Consider the following 16,499-nt stretch of genomic DNA (forward strand, 5'->3'; position numbering starts at 1 on the left):
TGTGCAACAGAATTTGTTAACTCTTACTTTGACTGCTGTGGCTTGTAAGGCTTTGCAGGTCACGTTGCAGTAATACAATGGTACAATTTGACACAACTTGCTCTGCTTTGCTTCTGAAATGCCAAGAGTAGCACAGATCAATGGGTCTTCCTGACAGGTTGGTCTGAACAGGACTGAAGTACCTGGTTCTCACCTGTTACCGGACAGATGACCCTTTTTCCAGCTTGACCCCTCTTATATTTGGACCCATTTTCACTAGGAACTGTTTTTTTAATCTACCTATTTTTTTTTAAATTTAGCGTGGAATATCTGAAGTCAGTTAAATGCCTTAGCTAGGGCAGAGGGCTCTCATCGTATGTGTAATGTTGTTGAGATGCACATTTAACCTCAAGTGGAAAGGCTTCGGTATCTGGCTGTATGTATATGAGCATGGATCTGCTTTTAGGCTTTCCAGTGTGGAGGAAGAGTCTTTAAAGCCCTCTAAGACTGACTGCAGGTATCTTTTCATGGTCTAAAACTCTCAGCAAAGGAAACCAAATAAGCTTCAAACTAATTCTCTGTAGTCAGTGGTCCTGGCTGTAACCAGCAACTCCTTGTCTTCAGTCATCAGGAAATATTTATATGAGTTCACTGTGCTCTTTGAGTGCTCTCTGAGATCTGCATGTTCTCATTAATCCTTCTGACCATAGGCTCATGAAACGTCTCTTGTGTCATGTAGAGCTTCACTTAACTCTTTTAAACTCACTTAAAATAAATCTGTAGTTCAGCCATTTGTTATATCAAAAGTGATTACAGTATTGTACATCTGTGTGGGAGAAAGGAATTAAGGCAGGCTGTTCATTATACCTGTCTTGACAAGCATCTCAGAGTACCATTCAGTAACCTCCACAAACTGTTATGTTTTAGTAATAAAAGTTCTTTACCACATTTTCACTTCCTTGTCTCTGAGCTTCCTTAGCAACTCCATTTGTGCATTTGTTCTATTCCTTCTTTATAGGTCTATTAATTAATTTCTACATCTTGCTAGTGTTAGTAATTTTGATCTTTCTTTTTAACATGTCAATCCTCAGTTTCTGTATTGCATTTAAAAGAGAGTGTGTTTTACTTCTTGTAATTGTATTGCTTTTATAGGAAATGTATTAGTGGCAGCTTAAAGGGAAATGCTTCCAATAACTGGTACGTTCTCTCTCCTTTAGAGATTAACCATTCCAAGCAGTTGTCCCAGAAGTTTTGCAGAACTGATGCACCAATGTTGGGATGCTGATTCAAAGGTAATTCAATTTGTGTTTGATTTCTACACCACCACTTCTCACCTTGTTTTGCAAAGCGTGTTAGTGTTTCTTTGGGGTCAAGTCGCAGCTAACACCATTGCTGCATGCTAGTAAACACATTTCCTCACAAAGATAGGTGAGGCTGTCTTTTTTTAATGACTAAATGTCTCTCTTTCCCTTTTAATCAAGAGTTACTATGCTGCTAACTTACCTGACTACTAAAGACAATACCTGTACATAGGGTGAGATGGCAAGAATGTAGCCATTTTGGAGCAAATGAAAAAATGTTATTTTCTGGGTTTTTTCAGTAGTTAGTAGTTAATCTTTCTTAGATGTATGTGTAGACTGTTTAAGTGCTAGGTCAGTAATTATTGAAGAGCACTTTCCAGTGGTAACTATGTATCTTAAATAACGACTCCCAAGCATCAGCATCGCTTCCAAGATGTCATTCCAAACAGAGTAAGAATTATCAGAGCTTCTTTTCTGTAATTGCAGCGCATACAAGATCAGCTCACTCTCTGGCTTGCTCTAGCCACATATATAAGTGTCCGGAAGGCAGCTGCTGTTTTCAAGGAGAAGGAGGGATCTGCGTGTTGTAAAAGAAGGATGCTCAACCATCAGGCTGAGTTCTGTCTGCACAAGCAATTCACCTGGGTTTGGGCTGATTCCTGGGAGTATTGTTCCCAGAAGCGTCTCTGATCATTAGATGGGTTTTTCTGACAGTCTACACTTTGCTACTTTTTTCATGCAGCTTCTCTTCTGTTGAGCAATTATGCTTTGTTCACATGACTGAAATGGAGTAATCTCTGGTTACAGTTTGGGCATGTGACTGACTTATTCAGTCACGTGTTGGGAAAGGATCACTACTTACAGCTCTCAAAATGCCTTGATAAAAGGCTGTGTGGCCTGCATGAGCCAAAAGATGGAGCACACTCCTCTAAAATACTGTTCTGTGTAACATTCCCTTTTTGCCAGGATTAGCTTTAGAAAATCAGATAGTTGATGCATGAACAAGTACTGAAGGTCAGGCGGTGTCGAGCTTGAGAACTCAAAAAGCAATTGCTAACGTGCATACTTTCAGCCCACAGAACCCGTGAGATATCTTTATGTGGCTTACCCCTGAGAAAAGAGGGATGTGCATTTACTCTGGGGCTAAGGAATACACTTGTGAGCTGCTGTGGAATAGCTGGAGTGTCAGACACGGCTCATACCATGACTTCATCATGGAAGTGGACAGAGTTGTTAACGTTACTTTGAATTCTTAAGAATTTCTTTATATGTGGAGAAAAATGTCCATACTGCATTGCTCCATGTGATATTTGTAATGGTAGTTCTTGTACAGTTTAAACTGTGCTAGTTGAAACAAACAGTCCCTAGTGGATTCAAAGCATTTTACTAAAATGGGAACAGAGAAGCAGCAAGAAAAGAAAGCCATATGGATTAAATATCCTGGTTTTATGCAGACCTGTTTAGTAAGAAATACTGAGTGGAAGGAAACAGTGAAACATTAGCCAGAATTATTTCTAGAGGGGCATATATTTTTAAGATTTTTGTGTGAGACATCACAGATACAAAGGGAAACAGTTTTCAAAGGCGACTCATGCCTTGATATTTTAAGAATCTCTTATAAGGAATGACTTGACATGCCTGACTTTCTAGAAAGTGCTAAGCAGTTATCCACTGAAAATGACACTTTTTTTTTTAAAAAAAGCTTGCCAGCTTGGGCTCCTAATTTCAACAATCACTTCTTGCCAGCTTTAACAAGGTATCAGTATGCACTTAGAGTCCATTTATTAAATCTGAAATTATCCTTGTCTAGGGGGAAGAAACCAGCAAAACCCACATGACAGTGTAGGCTTGTGTCTTACTGTCAGCTTTGCCTCCAGGGAAAGCTAGTACCTGTAAATCTGGCAGCTACAAAGCTGGCAGGGTCGCTGGTGTCTGTTCACAGAAGTTGCACAGCCAGAGATGAGCCACCTTTGCAAGTACTGTGTGACTGTGCATTTGTTGCAGCTCTACTTGCACGACTCAGCAGCTCCTTTGCCTGTAGTGTAGACCCCAAAGAGTGTGTGTTGCTGCTCTTCCCAAATCAATCAGTCCGTGCTTTCACCAGCCCTATTCTCTGTCATTATCTCCACTCCAGTTACTCCAGGCAGGCCTGATAGTAGTGTTGACTGTGCTCACTTAGCATCAGCCCTGCGCTGTACTTCCCAGTATACTTCCGAGAAAGAAGGAGCAAGCAAAACTCATGGAAGTGTTTTGTAAAAGAATCCTAAATAAGCCATAAAATATTGTCATTAATGCAGCATGGGAATCTTTGCCCTTCGTCTCTTCCTGAAAATAGAACTAGTTTAGTACAGGCACTTAGCACCTGTCAGTCCGTTGGCCCATACGTAGCAGCAGCAGTACCCTGCTGTATTGGTGGGGAGCCCCGATACCCTGTCTGGCAGCTTCCTCACCATCTGGGAGGCTCTTGAATCCCCTCAACACTTCACACCCACTAGGGTGGTTATAAGAGATGCAGCTGTAGCAACAGTAAGGGTGAGAGGGCTCTTGGAAGGATCTCCTTCCCCAAAACTGCACCAGAGCAGTCTGTCCCGGTTGGTGCCAGTGATGGATTTTGTGCTCTGTACCCACTAGTGTGGCACACTCGCTGACCGGGGAGGTTTGTGCTTTTCCAGGCTGTGTTCAGAGGGTCCACTCAGCCATGGCAGGTCCAGCAGCATCATGCATGTAGGGGGACAACTGCTGCCTCCCCCAGGCCCCCCATAAATGCAGGGGGGACTCTGCTGGGTTTCCACACTGGGACTAGACCAAGAGATGCAAGCAATGTGCGGCTGAATAGGCACCTGCTGCCATGTTGCTCGGTGCGCCCGGCTTGCTGCTCCATGGGCGCTGGGCTGGGGGCCAAACTGCGTAAGCTGGGGCAAGCACAGTCCGTTGCAGAGAAAATCTGCATAGCTCATACAACTGCCCGTTGCCTGAAATCATGGTGATGGACCAAAAAATGACAGACAAAGCCTCCAGTTAGAGCCGAATAGTGCAGCGTTACAGTGTAAGAGAGCTTGTCTTTTTTTTTTTTTGTTATGCATTTGACACTTTTTCATGCTGTTTGACATTTAAAATAAAGAAATTGTCTTTCTTTTATAATGTGGAAATCGCTTGGATCTTCCTGGGAGAGACACCTCAGCATTGTTCCTAATTGTTTTTGTGCTCCCAAATTAAAATGCACGTTTTAATTGCGGCATCTGTAATTTTAGCAGAAATGGTATAATTACAGGCGCAATAGAGAGAGAATGTGCATCATCCTCTTATTATGTATCTACATTTTGTTTCAGCCTTTTGTCTCAACCTTGTCTGGGGTCTGTCAAACAGACTAACAGAGTCAGCGCTCTTTCAAGAAACACATTTAACTGTGGCTTTTCCAGTTATTATCCTACTTCATAGCTTCCTTTGGGGACTAAGGGGAAAGTAGAAAATACAGAGAAGTTTTAACTGCTCTCCATGACTACTGAGCTCAGTGGGTGCTGGATGGAGAGCCCTGGAGCAGAAAGTTCAGTAAATGAGCCCAGGACAGAAGAGCACAGGCACCGCTGACATCAGCTCGGCTGCCAGGCGAGACATCCTCCTCTAGCCTCAATCTTGACTTCTTCCCCGGCTGCTCCTGAGGGAGCTAAGTGAGAGGTTTTTCTGGAAAGTTGGCCCTTCTCTGCAAGAGGGGAGCTGCAGCCAGAAACCCATTTTTGATGGGCAGCTAAATAGCTTGTTCACACATTAAAAAGTTCAGGTTATTACCTATAAAAGGCTATCTGTCTAATTACCGGTTGCTAATGGGTCCAGCCTTCTCTTTTTGGCAGTATTTTCCTCCTTAGCTTAAGGAAAACTTATTCTTTAGAATTAAGAATCTTGATGGTTATTGATGCTACTAACATTGTTTAATGCTCTTATTGAGTACCAAAAGGTTTTACTGGTAGATTTGGGAAACTAAGCTAAGGCTTGAGTCCTGCTAACTTATATGACTCTTCCCAAATTGACCTTTTCTTCAATGGGAAGAGCAACAACAACAAAAAAAATTACAAATTTACAGTCCTCTTGTAAGATGCTGTGTTCAGAAACTAGCATCCCAATTTCTGCTGCTTGCAGCCTTTCAGTTTAAAAATTCATTCCTGCAAATAATGTTACACAGTAGTAGTTGTACTATGTTTTGGGTTTTGTTTGATTTTTTTTTTGTTGTTGTTTGGTTTTTTTTTGTTGTTGTTTTTGTTTTTGTTCAGAAAAGGCCATCTTTCAAGCAGATAATTTCAATCCTGGAATCTATGTCAAATGACAGCAGCCTTCCAGACCAGTGTAACTCATTCCTGCATAACAAGGCAGAGTGGAGGTAAGTTTCGTTCCTCCCAAGATGAAATGACGTGGTTTTCCTTTGAGATGATGTGAGTCCATATTCTTTTCGGGAAGACATCAGACTCCGATGATGTAGTGGTAGAAAATATCTGTGCTTGAGGTATTTTTAGAACGTAACTTACCTTGTTGTTTTTCAGAAATGCCTAGAATGTTGTGGAACTTGTATTAGGAGCCAATACACTTAGCTGTACCCTATATTTATTATTACACTGGTTTAGGTATCATGATATTTATGGTTTTGTGATTCACATCTTAAAACGAGTTACGTGTTTTCAGTCAGTAGTGTGAGGGCAAAACAACTCAGATATATGTATGTCTGATGCAATTTTCATAGAAAGTGGGTAGGAATATGTATATATTTAAAAAAAAAAAAAAGATAAAGGGCATAGAAGAATAAGTTGCCAAATCAAGCTTTGTCAGTTAGAAAGCTTGCAGCTTCACAGTACATCCTTCTGTTTGGGAAAGAAAATTGAAAACAGATCTGCATAGGCAGAAGGTTTGTACCAGGCACTCGTGCCTCAGGCTATATTAAGAAGCGTTGGCCCCGCTCCAGGTGAGCTGGGAGCAGAAACACTGAAGATTCCCAGCCTGGAGTCGGCACAGGAATCGAAGGAACCTGGAGCAGGGGCCCGGGGGACAGCGAAGAGCACACGAGAATGAGGGAGGCTGCAGTCAGAACCAGCGTCCCAGGTTTCCTCCGCGCACTTCCAAGGAAAAGCAAGACGTACAGATCCAATGGGGCGAGTGGAAAAAGTGAGCTGGCGGTGGGACGCTCCCCGGTCACATGGCGGGAGTATAAATAGCCCCGGCCGGGGCCGGGGCCGCTCGGGCCCTGACTCAGCAGCGCGCCGGCGGCAGCCCCGCGGCCTCGCGCACCGCCGGCGGCGGCAGCGCGCCACCTGCTGGCGACAGCGCCCACCTGCGCCTCCCCGCCGCCTGGGCCGGGGCCTGAGGGGCCGGGCCGCGCTCAGCCCAGCCGCCTCGCTCGCCTGCGGACGGCGCTGGGCCGTTCCCCGCCCGGAGCAGCAGGTTCCACCGTGTCCAGTGTTCCCTCCTGCCGTTACCCGGCTCTCAGATATTTGCCACTGATTTTGTCCCTGGCGTTGCTTTTACAGTCTGTGTGCCCTCTCGCACCCCAAATCCTTATTCTAAGGCTGGGGACAAACGTCCGGTATTTAAAGTATAAAGACACATTTCTTGGCCACCATCATTTATGCAGACTCTGGACATCATATTGTGGTTTTGGTAGCAGACAGGATGCAAGGAGGGTTGGAAGAAAATTACCCCTGTGAGAGGCTTCTTATACACCTTTGTATAGTCAAAATATTTATTTAAAAGATGAGCAAGTAGTCATATTCCTTTAGGAAAAACAAACTAACTACCTACCTAAATCTTGTCAATATAGCAGAATAAAAACTGTGCCAGTTGAGATTTGGTAACACTAAACTTACTCTTTTACTACATTGATTCATTTATTGGAGCGTGAGTCGGGTAGCCCAAGTATTTCTTGCAGCTTTTATTTTGATGTACCTAAACGGCTCAGATGAGGAATGGCTGACAAGGTGTTCATGAAACACCGTGCAGAAACAAGTTCTTTGGCACTGTCAAGTCACGGAAAAACTTACTCCCGTGGAGGCTTGTATTAAAGGTATCTTTGGCAATTTTTTTTTTGGAAGAATGACTTGGAGACAAGGAAATAATGAGAGAGAAAATACAAGTTCATGATGGGGCATGATTTGCCTGAAAGCAAAGATGATTTCTGAATTAAGCCAAAATGAAAACACAAAGTGCAGAAAGAGCACAGGCCGTGTGGGGACCTGCTCAGGCGCTGGGTAAGAGCGGAGCTTTCTCACCTGAGTTCTGGTAATGGCTGCTTTCCCTGAAGCGAAAGCCATGTCTGTATGGAGACACTCGTGCAGGTTAAGCTGAATTAACAGAAAGTGTGCAGAAAATATGCAAGTTAAAGCAGATTAAAGACTTGTATGCATAAAGTGATTCCAAGAGATAAACTGAAACAGACTAAGACCATTTATGAGATCAGTTGCACAGAACTTTAATGTGTTTTAACTTCTGCATTGAAAAAATCTTTGCTTTTACTCATTGGTTTATTTTTTAAATATTTTTTGTCCCATAGTGGTTTGCAAAGACATAGTTGAACTAGCAATAGGAAAAGAATGAGATGCGTTACCAAGAAATAGGGCATTTTAATGAAGTCTGGCTGTCAGAGCCCTGGAGAAGGGTGGGCCTTGGAAGAGTGAAGGTTACGCTTGTTCTTTTGAGGGACCTCCGAGTTAATGAACCAGGTGCTGCACTTTCACAGGGATACTGCACTTATCAAAGCAAATCAAAGCTCAAGGAAGGTGGATTACGGTTTTTTCCCACTCTTAAAAAAAGGCAAGGTGAGATTCTTTTTGTATAGAGACGTATAAAAAATGCATCTGTAACAGCAAGTAAGCAGAGTCTTGAACGTCTCTGGCTGGCTGGTGTGAAAACGGAGAGTGGGCTCAGTCTGTACATGACTGACAGGGGTGATAAGATAAATGACACTTTGACCTATCTTTAATGTGATCTTATTTGCAACATTTACTGGTCTTGATGTTTATATTAATAATACATTTTAATCTACTTGTTTCATCATATCTTTAAAATAATTCAGTATCTTCTTTCCTAACATTCCTTCACATGTTTATTATTTAGTCGAATAGGGGCACTGTCTTATGAGTAAGTTGCACAGGTCTGCCTTATGTTTAAGATCATACTCTGTGATCTTTTGGAGCTCTTTCTCTAGTCATTTTTATTACAGTGGGGAAAAAATTACTATTGAAGTAATGATGTTCCAGTTCAGTGAGAGATCAGGTTTGTCTGCATTTAGTCCTGTATACTAACTGCATTTCTGCTCCATCCTCTCCCCACGAGCGGCTGTTCTGATGATTAAAGTAGTGTATTAGTGATACTTATATTAGTGTATCAGTAGCAATTCAAGACACATAAACAAATGCCAGTCATTGTTTTTCATCTGTGACTGTTTATCATTATAGTTTCTAATAATGCAGTATACATTCTTCAGTGTCAGAGGATGAGATTATTCTAGAAAAGCCAGTAAGATCACACTGCAGAACTACAGAAGCAGACAAATCCACAGTCCCTACCATGTATAATGTTTCAAGCTGCTTCATTTATGAAGTAAGACTCATTAACTGGGCAACGTACAGTAGCTTTCTCTTTAATTACACAGTTTTATTATACAGTGGAATTATTTTTCAGAATGCAACTGTTTTTATAGACTGACCTTTTATTGTAAGAGAAGTTTCTCCCTAATGAAGAGAGGTAATTACAGCACAAAATAGACTTGTGACATATAGAAAGCTATTGTTACCAGGACACTCCTAGTGCTGACTTTTTATTTAAAAGAGAACTTAATTTATGTATTTTAAAAAATTACAGAGTTGCATATAAGTAGCAGTGATGTTGAGAGACAAACTAAGAAAAGCAGTGCTTGCAACTATTCTCAAATTGCTGTGTAGTTCCCACAGTAGATTTCATAGCATATGTTGCACCTGACAGAAAGGGTTTATGGTAGGGAAATGAGTGTTTGGGGAGGGGCCACTTTCTGACCTTCTGTCCAGTGCTTTTTAGTTTTGTTCCTTTGTTGTCTCGTTATTAGGATGTGTGACCACTTTCCACCCCGCACAGAGATCAGCCTTGACCTTTGCGTGCCTAAATACGCTAATTTTGCTTGAAATCTGAAGCATAATAATTGTGAGGGGCATTTGTTCTGACCACCACACTGAACAGCTCACTCAGCAGGATTTAAGTGTGATAAATGTCCTTGCCCCAGGTGGCTGATTTTTGCAGTAGAATTAAGCGTGGTGGTAGAGTTTGCAGTAGAGTTTGCTACTTATTCCAGCTCTGAATCCTTTTATTGTGCTTTGTAAGCGTTACTCTCTGACAGAGATGTCTTCTTAAAATAAGAAATCTATAAGATTTGGAATATTTAAATTATTTCATTTACTTGAATAGGCTATTTGGGTATGAATTTTCCCACATTCAGAGCCTGAACTCCTTTAGGTTCATACTTTTAGGTTAGTCCCTGTATTTTCTTTTTGAAAGCATCAGAAGGAGCAGGTTTTGTTTGCAGTGTGTCTGCAAAGTGAAAATGCTGTGAAAGTTTGAGCAGAGTCATGCCATACAGCATGGCAGAGTCGCAATAACTATCTCTTTAGGATCTCTGTCTCCTTAGGAGCTCGCTCTCTCTAGGAAGAAAACAAAACTCTGTGATTGACTATTCCCACAATGTGAACAGGAAACAGTTGAAGTAATAGTCAGGACACATGTGGCAGGCAGTGCACAGTCTCCCAGACAGTGACAGAAATAATTTGTTAAATGCAAATACAACCTCTGATACAAATTGGAGATTTTTCTTTGGTTATGCCACAAGCAAAAAATGTGGCTGAATTTAGTGACAGAATTACTTTTCTATACCTTCTAGTATACCCCCATGCATTTGTAGCACAAAATTTGTTAAACTCTTTTCCAAGAGCAGTTCAGTTCATGTGTTTTAGAAGATAATGTCCATCAGAAAGCATGTCAAAGGAAACCACTTTGTTGGGTTGCAGTGCAACCCAATAAAGATGGTATCTGAACCTTCTTAGGCTACTGCCTTCACTTCCTGCATTTCTTATTTTTCACACCTTGGCACGTATGGTGAGAAGCAGAGAAAAGGAAACCAAATACTTTTATTACCTGTTCCTAACTTGAGAAGCTTGTATCTGTAACCATTTGCAGGGCTGGGTCATATCATGGTTTATATTCTTGCTTATATGCTTGCTTACAGGAAGGTAAGTGGGGAAAAACACACCAGTGCTGCTTCTGTGTCCAAATAACATTTATAGCCAAGTTATAAACCCAAGCAAATGGGCTTCTTAGACTGCCCATATTGTGTTGCTAATGATCGTGCTGTTACCAGTTCTTAATGCAGTTTCTTTGTGGATAAGATCATGTTTCATGGTGTTGAGGGAAAAGATGGCATTTTAGTTTTTAAATTTTTGTTATTATATGGTATTTTACTCTTTTGAATGTTATTTTTCTTCAACTGAAGGTATTATGATTATTCTCAAGCATAAACATTGCCAGTTGTTCCTAAAGTTCTGAAAGGCTTTGCATTTGGTAATTAAATGAACTGCTTGAGTTAGTATTGTACTTTTCAGCCTTTCACATTTAATTAACATTCAAATGGGAATTATGAACAATTTATATCTGTCAGGAAAAGACAAGACGTAACAAATTGTCTCTGTGCAGATGTGAAATTGAGGCAACCTTAGAGAGACTAAAGAAACTGGAGCGTGATCTGAGCTTTAAAGAGCAGGAACTAAAGGAACGGGAGCGACGTTTGAGGATGTGGGAGCAGAAGTTAACCGAACAGTCCAATACTCCTGTAAGTAGATAATAATTCAACCTTTTATCTTACTTCAGAAAGTATTTGGAGGTTTGTCTATGTAAATCTAAAGGCGCACCAAGGAAATAGTGCCTGTTTTCTTTAGTTGTTCCTTTGGGCCAATTGAAGTCTATTTTATTACATCACTGCAAATAACTGTACTATTTTTTTAAATTTCCTCTAATACATTAGATATCAGATATTGCTGATAGTTCATATTGTGCCACGGGCACTTAAGCAGTTTCCCATTGATTTAATTACAGTTCTCAGCTTTAAAAGTTGATTGCATTCAATAAAGTCATTTTTCAACTAGAAAGTTGTTGACTTTAATGGATGCAGGATTTGGTTGTGAATGTAAGAATAATTTGTTTCTTGCAGAAGAAGGCTTGAGAAATCTGTGTAGATTTTTTTTTTTTTAATTCTGTTCTTTTTCTTTGAGAAGAAGCAAATTTCTATTCTGTGAAAAAGGGGGTCAAAATTTGAAGTGTTCTTTAGGGTTTTGTTCATAATTATAGTTATGCTTGTACTGGCCAGTTATTAGCTGTTAGAATTGCCACATTTCTATTAATAAATTGAACAAAAAACCTTCCTTGTATTATCTTGAATTTCTTAAAAAAATATGATGTTCTTTACTGATTGGCAGAGGGAGGACCACAGGGTTAGTGCATGGCTAGACATATTACAACAGAATTGTTGTTAAGAAAAATACTGCATTACCTACTTTTTTTTTAAAGCACAAGCCAAAACAAATACCAAATTGAGATTGCAGTGGTATATGATTTTTATTATGCACAATTTTATTTTACTTGTAGCCTTGATTCCAGCCAGATCCATTTACATGCAACTTGTTTTTAAGGCATAGATTATTGCTATTGTTTGGATAAAGTTGCATTCATGTTCCAACTGTGAACATGCAGTAAGGAAATCATGAAGAATTAATGTTTTCCTATGTGCAGATACTGTATGTTCTCAGCAGATATCTGTATGCCTGCTTTAACGCTTGCAAACTTCCAGTAACTGAGCTATGGACCATCGTCTGTCCTGAGCACAGCATGAGACACAGCCTTAATGAGCAAATCTTTTCACGAGCAAGGCCCTAGGGTTTTTTATGCTCTACTTGCTTATGACTTCTACTTTTCACTTAGAGCTGGCATTGCTAAAAGAATAAAGCATTGTGCTGAGGCGTATTGTGCAAAGCGTGAACTATCTTTCTGCATAACATTAACCCGACTCTCCTATTGTATTTAAATGCAATTTCTTCTAATAGACAAATACAGGTTTGTTTTTTCCATAGATCTTTAGTGAACTGTTACACGGAAGAGCTTTTAGAAAGCCCTTTTGTTGGAAAAAAATTGACATACTGGCAAAAATTAGGATTGTTGGGTTTTTTTCATAGCAAATTAAGTTCTACAAGGCACTGGTAAAAAATACAACTATATTTTAAATTCATAGCTGTAAATCATTTGCAAAATATCGCTGGGCATTCTGTTTGCAGGCTGTAATCCTTGGAGTCAAGTATCTCCCTCCCTCCCTCCCTTGGTTCAGGGTATGTCTACTCAGCAGTATCAAACTGGAGGATTGCAATAGGGGGGTGCACTGCTCGATTTTAAGCTACCTTGGCTGTAAAAACAGTAATAAAGATATGGCAACCAGAGCTAATAACACAGCTTAGGGTGCCCACTAGGCTTATACCTGGTTCTTAACCAACACTCAGCCTTGTTGTGTCTTAGCTGGTAATGTCATCCCTGCTCTACGCTCTGCAGTCACTTCTTTTTGCTCTGCAGCAAAGACCAGAGGCCAGCAGATACTAATAGTGGTGTGCAGGAGGAGAAACTCAAACCAAATGAAAGGAGAGCAGGGAAGCTGTCTCTGCCACTTGATTCTCCAGTGTTTTAGATTTGGTGGAAGCTTCATCCTGCTTGGTAGGTAGTTATGAGTGGCAGGCTGCTCCTACTCCAAAGAATAAAGTATAGCCTTACGTGCATCATCAAGAGCGAAGGATCAGGCCAATCTTTAGAAACACTTCTGTGAAAGCAGTGCTTCACTGCTCTTGTTTTGACCCTGGTTCTGCTGTGTCTTATACGACAGACCCCTTCTAGTCTGATCTCTGCAAATTCCTTTTGTGCAGATCTCCAAGAGCCTCTTGCAGAAGGTGATCTGTAGCCTTTTGGAAGAGTAAAATATGTCCACAGCTGTAGTGAAATGGGAGGCGTCTTTTGAAAGAGGACCTGACTTTAAGAAGGGAGTGTATGTAGCTAAGGTGAAGCTCATATTTAGAGGAAGACAGTGAGCAAGATGTGAAATCCACATATTCACCTGTGGTGCTGTGCACCTGCAGGTGGTCATTTAAGAAGAACAGTGGCTTGTACAGAGATTGGGGATCCCAGCCATCTATAAAAGTCTCTTCATGATAGTTACCATATGCAGTGCAACATCAAAGGCAGGTCCTGTTGCAAAGAGCTCCTAAGTTCTCCAGATAATGAGATGGTAAATATGGAGGAAGTAAGGTGATTATAACTTGCAAAATGAGACACAGTCATGGCCCGTTCATGGCTTACCCCACTGCCAGGCATTGCACAAACACTGACCCAGAAACGTGTTTTAGAGGAAAGCTGTTTTGCAGCTTTGTTGATTTTTATAGGGGGATGCTTTTCCTTGGATCTAAAGTGACTGAAACTCCAATAGCTGACAGAAGAACTACTTGGCACTACATGTGTGCTGGGCATCTCGTTTCTGTGGCTAGATCTCAGTTTTAAAATATTCCTTCTCTTGATCAGTAGGAGCTTTTGATGTCCTTGATCTGTGTAGCGCTTTGGTGATGGTGTAATTGTTTTTCCTGTACAGCCTCCCCAACTTCTAAATTTTATTTTCATTTCTTAAACCACGATTACTAACTTTTGTTAACCACAATGCAAACAGAAAGCCTGTGTAAGTAGGGAAAACTGTAGAGGAACAAAAGACAGATAGTGTCCTTTTTCATGATAGACAATTTGTCAAATGTATGTGGTTTTGCTAAGAAATGGGCAGCCTGGCCACGAAGCCTCCTGTGTTACAGAACCAGGGCATCACCGTAATCACCCCTGTAACCCATTGTGACCAACTGCCATTGACTCTTCGGTCAGTTTTCTGGTTAGGTTAAAAAAGATATGGAAAAACATTAATTTTGGGCAGGTAGTTTTGTAAACAGCTTTGTAAAGAAAGGCCAGTTCAGGTGTTCACACACAGCTCCTTTGCCATTGCTTTAGTAGGTATTTTAATTTGGGATGAAAGTCCTGACTTTTTACTGCCTGTGGAAAACAAGCAAGCGTGTCACAGAGTTTACTAGCCCGACCACTCTGAAGAGGCATTAATCGTTATGTAGCTGGAGAGGGCACGGTTCACATGTTACTGCAAACAGACTGGGTCAGGAGAACGCCATTATCTGTAGGTGAAGATTAAATGAGTGGAGATTTAATGGCGCAGGTATCTATTGATATAAGGCGGGGGGGGGTGGGGGGGGGGTGGCAACTAAGCTGAAGAAGCTGACCAGCTGACCAAACAGCCCCTCTTGCCCTGCCTGCTCCTCCCTGGGACAGCTTCCAGAAGCAAAGTGCTGGTGCAGGCTGGAGGCCGATTCCTGTGTCCTTTGCATTGGTGAGAGGCTCGTTTCTGATTGCGGCTGTCGCAGGGTGACCCCTTCCTCTTCTTTTGAGGATACGCTAAAAACCAGTCTTTGCACAAATAATACTGCTGCTGTTATTTCTGACATTTAGAGGGTTGCTACTTCTGCACCAAACTTTGGGAGCTTGTTTTGGTTCTCTGATCTTAATGTGATTTATTCTTCAATCCTGAAAGGTTCATTGAAGAAATTCACTCGGATTTCTGTTGTACTCACATTGCCTTGGGAGCCAGTCCATCTGGCTGGGAAATTTCACATTCTGTTTTACACTGTACAAAATAAAGGATTGAAGAGTTTAAACCTTCTTTTGTCATGAAAGCTCTGCTACCTGTGGTTCTTGCCATGCGACTCAGTGATTTTGCACTTTTGTTTTAAGAAAAGTGACCCTAGAATGAAGCTCTCTAGTTTAATAAATTCTTACTTGATCTCTGTGTTTAGATTCACTAATCATTGTGCTTTCTGTTGATTGCCAACTAATCTGGTGGTGTCTTTTTTTCTTGATTTTTAAATTGGTTCTAACTTTCACTTTTGCTCTGTCCTTTCCTCCTTTAAATAGTTTTTCTTACCTCTTGCTGCAAGAATGTCTGAGGAGTCTTACTTTGAATCTAAAACAGAGGAGTCAAACAGTGCAGAGATGTCATGTCAAATCACAGCAACAAGTAACGGGGAGGTAGCTGGCATGAACCAAAGTCTGAAGGCCTTGATGATGACGGGCTTTGGGGATATCTTCTCTCTGAACCAAGCAGGATCTGTCCTGCATTCTGGAATGCAGATAAACATGCAAGCCAAAAAGAATTCTTCTAAAACCACCTCTATGAGAAAAGGAAAGAAAATCAACATGGCTTTGGGTTTCAGTGAATTCGACTGGTCAGATGACGATGATGATGATGATGATTTTGATGACACAGATGATAGCAGTGAATGAAATAAGTTATAGAATTAACCCTGAAATCGGTTTTAGCAAAGCAAAACAATAAAGTTTTAGAACAAGAATCCTGTCAGTTTGGTCTGTTTAAATCCTGTTAAAAAAAAAAAAAAAAAGCATTTTCGAGGCTGAGCATGTTTGTGTGTAGAAAGACATGTTGTTTTTGTCTAGATTGTGCTGACTTATTTCTGCTTTGATGAAATTTGGAACTAAACTTTCCAAACTAATTGAGATTATTATTATTTTAAGAACTGTGATTATATCTATAATTCTTGATGCCTGATTACAGAAACTATGGCTTGATAAACTTAAGATCTGAAAACACTAGGGGAAACTTCAATGCCTTTAATGCCATTAATGTACTTCAAGTTTTTCCTTTGTGTTTTCTCTCGTTTCCCTTACCCCTTTAATTGTCAATCATATGAATATACTTGTATTTCCAGATTTGCTATTCTCTACAATCCATTCTTTCTTACTGTTGCAGTGGAGGAATTTGCTGTGTTTCTAATTTAAAGCTTTTTTCAAGGCAGCATTGTGGGAAGTCACAAATACGTTTCTAGGAAGAGAGAAGCTTCGTTGAGGGGAAGAGAGGGGTGAGTTAGTTAAGTACATGGTTTAAAAACTGAATAGCGGCAGAATCCAGATAATCTCTATTAGTAGATGATTTGTATAAATGTTCTTTTTTTCCCCTTATATGTATGTGCGTGTGTATATAATTCACTTTAGCAAAGTGAACTGCAATCAGACTTCTGCATCTATTATCAGATATTGTGATCTACAGGCTAATTTTCAGTTATGTTGATGTAA

The 16,499-nt window shown here is 40.7% G+C and overlaps 1 protein-coding gene across 10 annotated transcripts in view; it reads left to right on the forward strand.

The window, feature by feature from the left end:
• The window catches only part of MAP3K20 (mitogen-activated protein kinase kinase kinase 20), a 94,488-nt gene that overhangs the window by 45,773 nt on the left and 32,216 nt on the right, over positions 1 to 16,499 (forward strand). For all 10 annotated transcript variants that reach the window (XR_015258987.1, XR_015258988.1, XR_015258986.1 and 7 more), the window contains 3 exons: positions 1,197 to 1,271; positions 5,546 to 5,652; positions 10,974 to 11,109. Coding sequence is in view for 7 of the 10 variants with exons in the window: in XM_086751513.1 (XP_086607639.1) it covers positions 1,197 to 1,271; positions 5,546 to 5,652; positions 10,974 to 11,109 (318 nt within the window). In the remaining 3 variants the exon portion in view is untranslated. The remainder of the gene's footprint in view (positions 1 to 1,196; positions 1,272 to 5,545; positions 5,653 to 10,973; positions 11,110 to 16,499) is intronic.

This window comes from Chlamydotis macqueenii, chromosome 6 (genome assembly GCF_036417535.1).
Source record: "Chlamydotis macqueenii isolate bChlMac1 chromosome 6, bChlMac1.mat, whole genome shotgun sequence".
Classification (NCBI taxonomy): Eukaryota; Metazoa; Chordata; class Aves; order Otidiformes; family Otididae; genus Chlamydotis; species Chlamydotis macqueenii.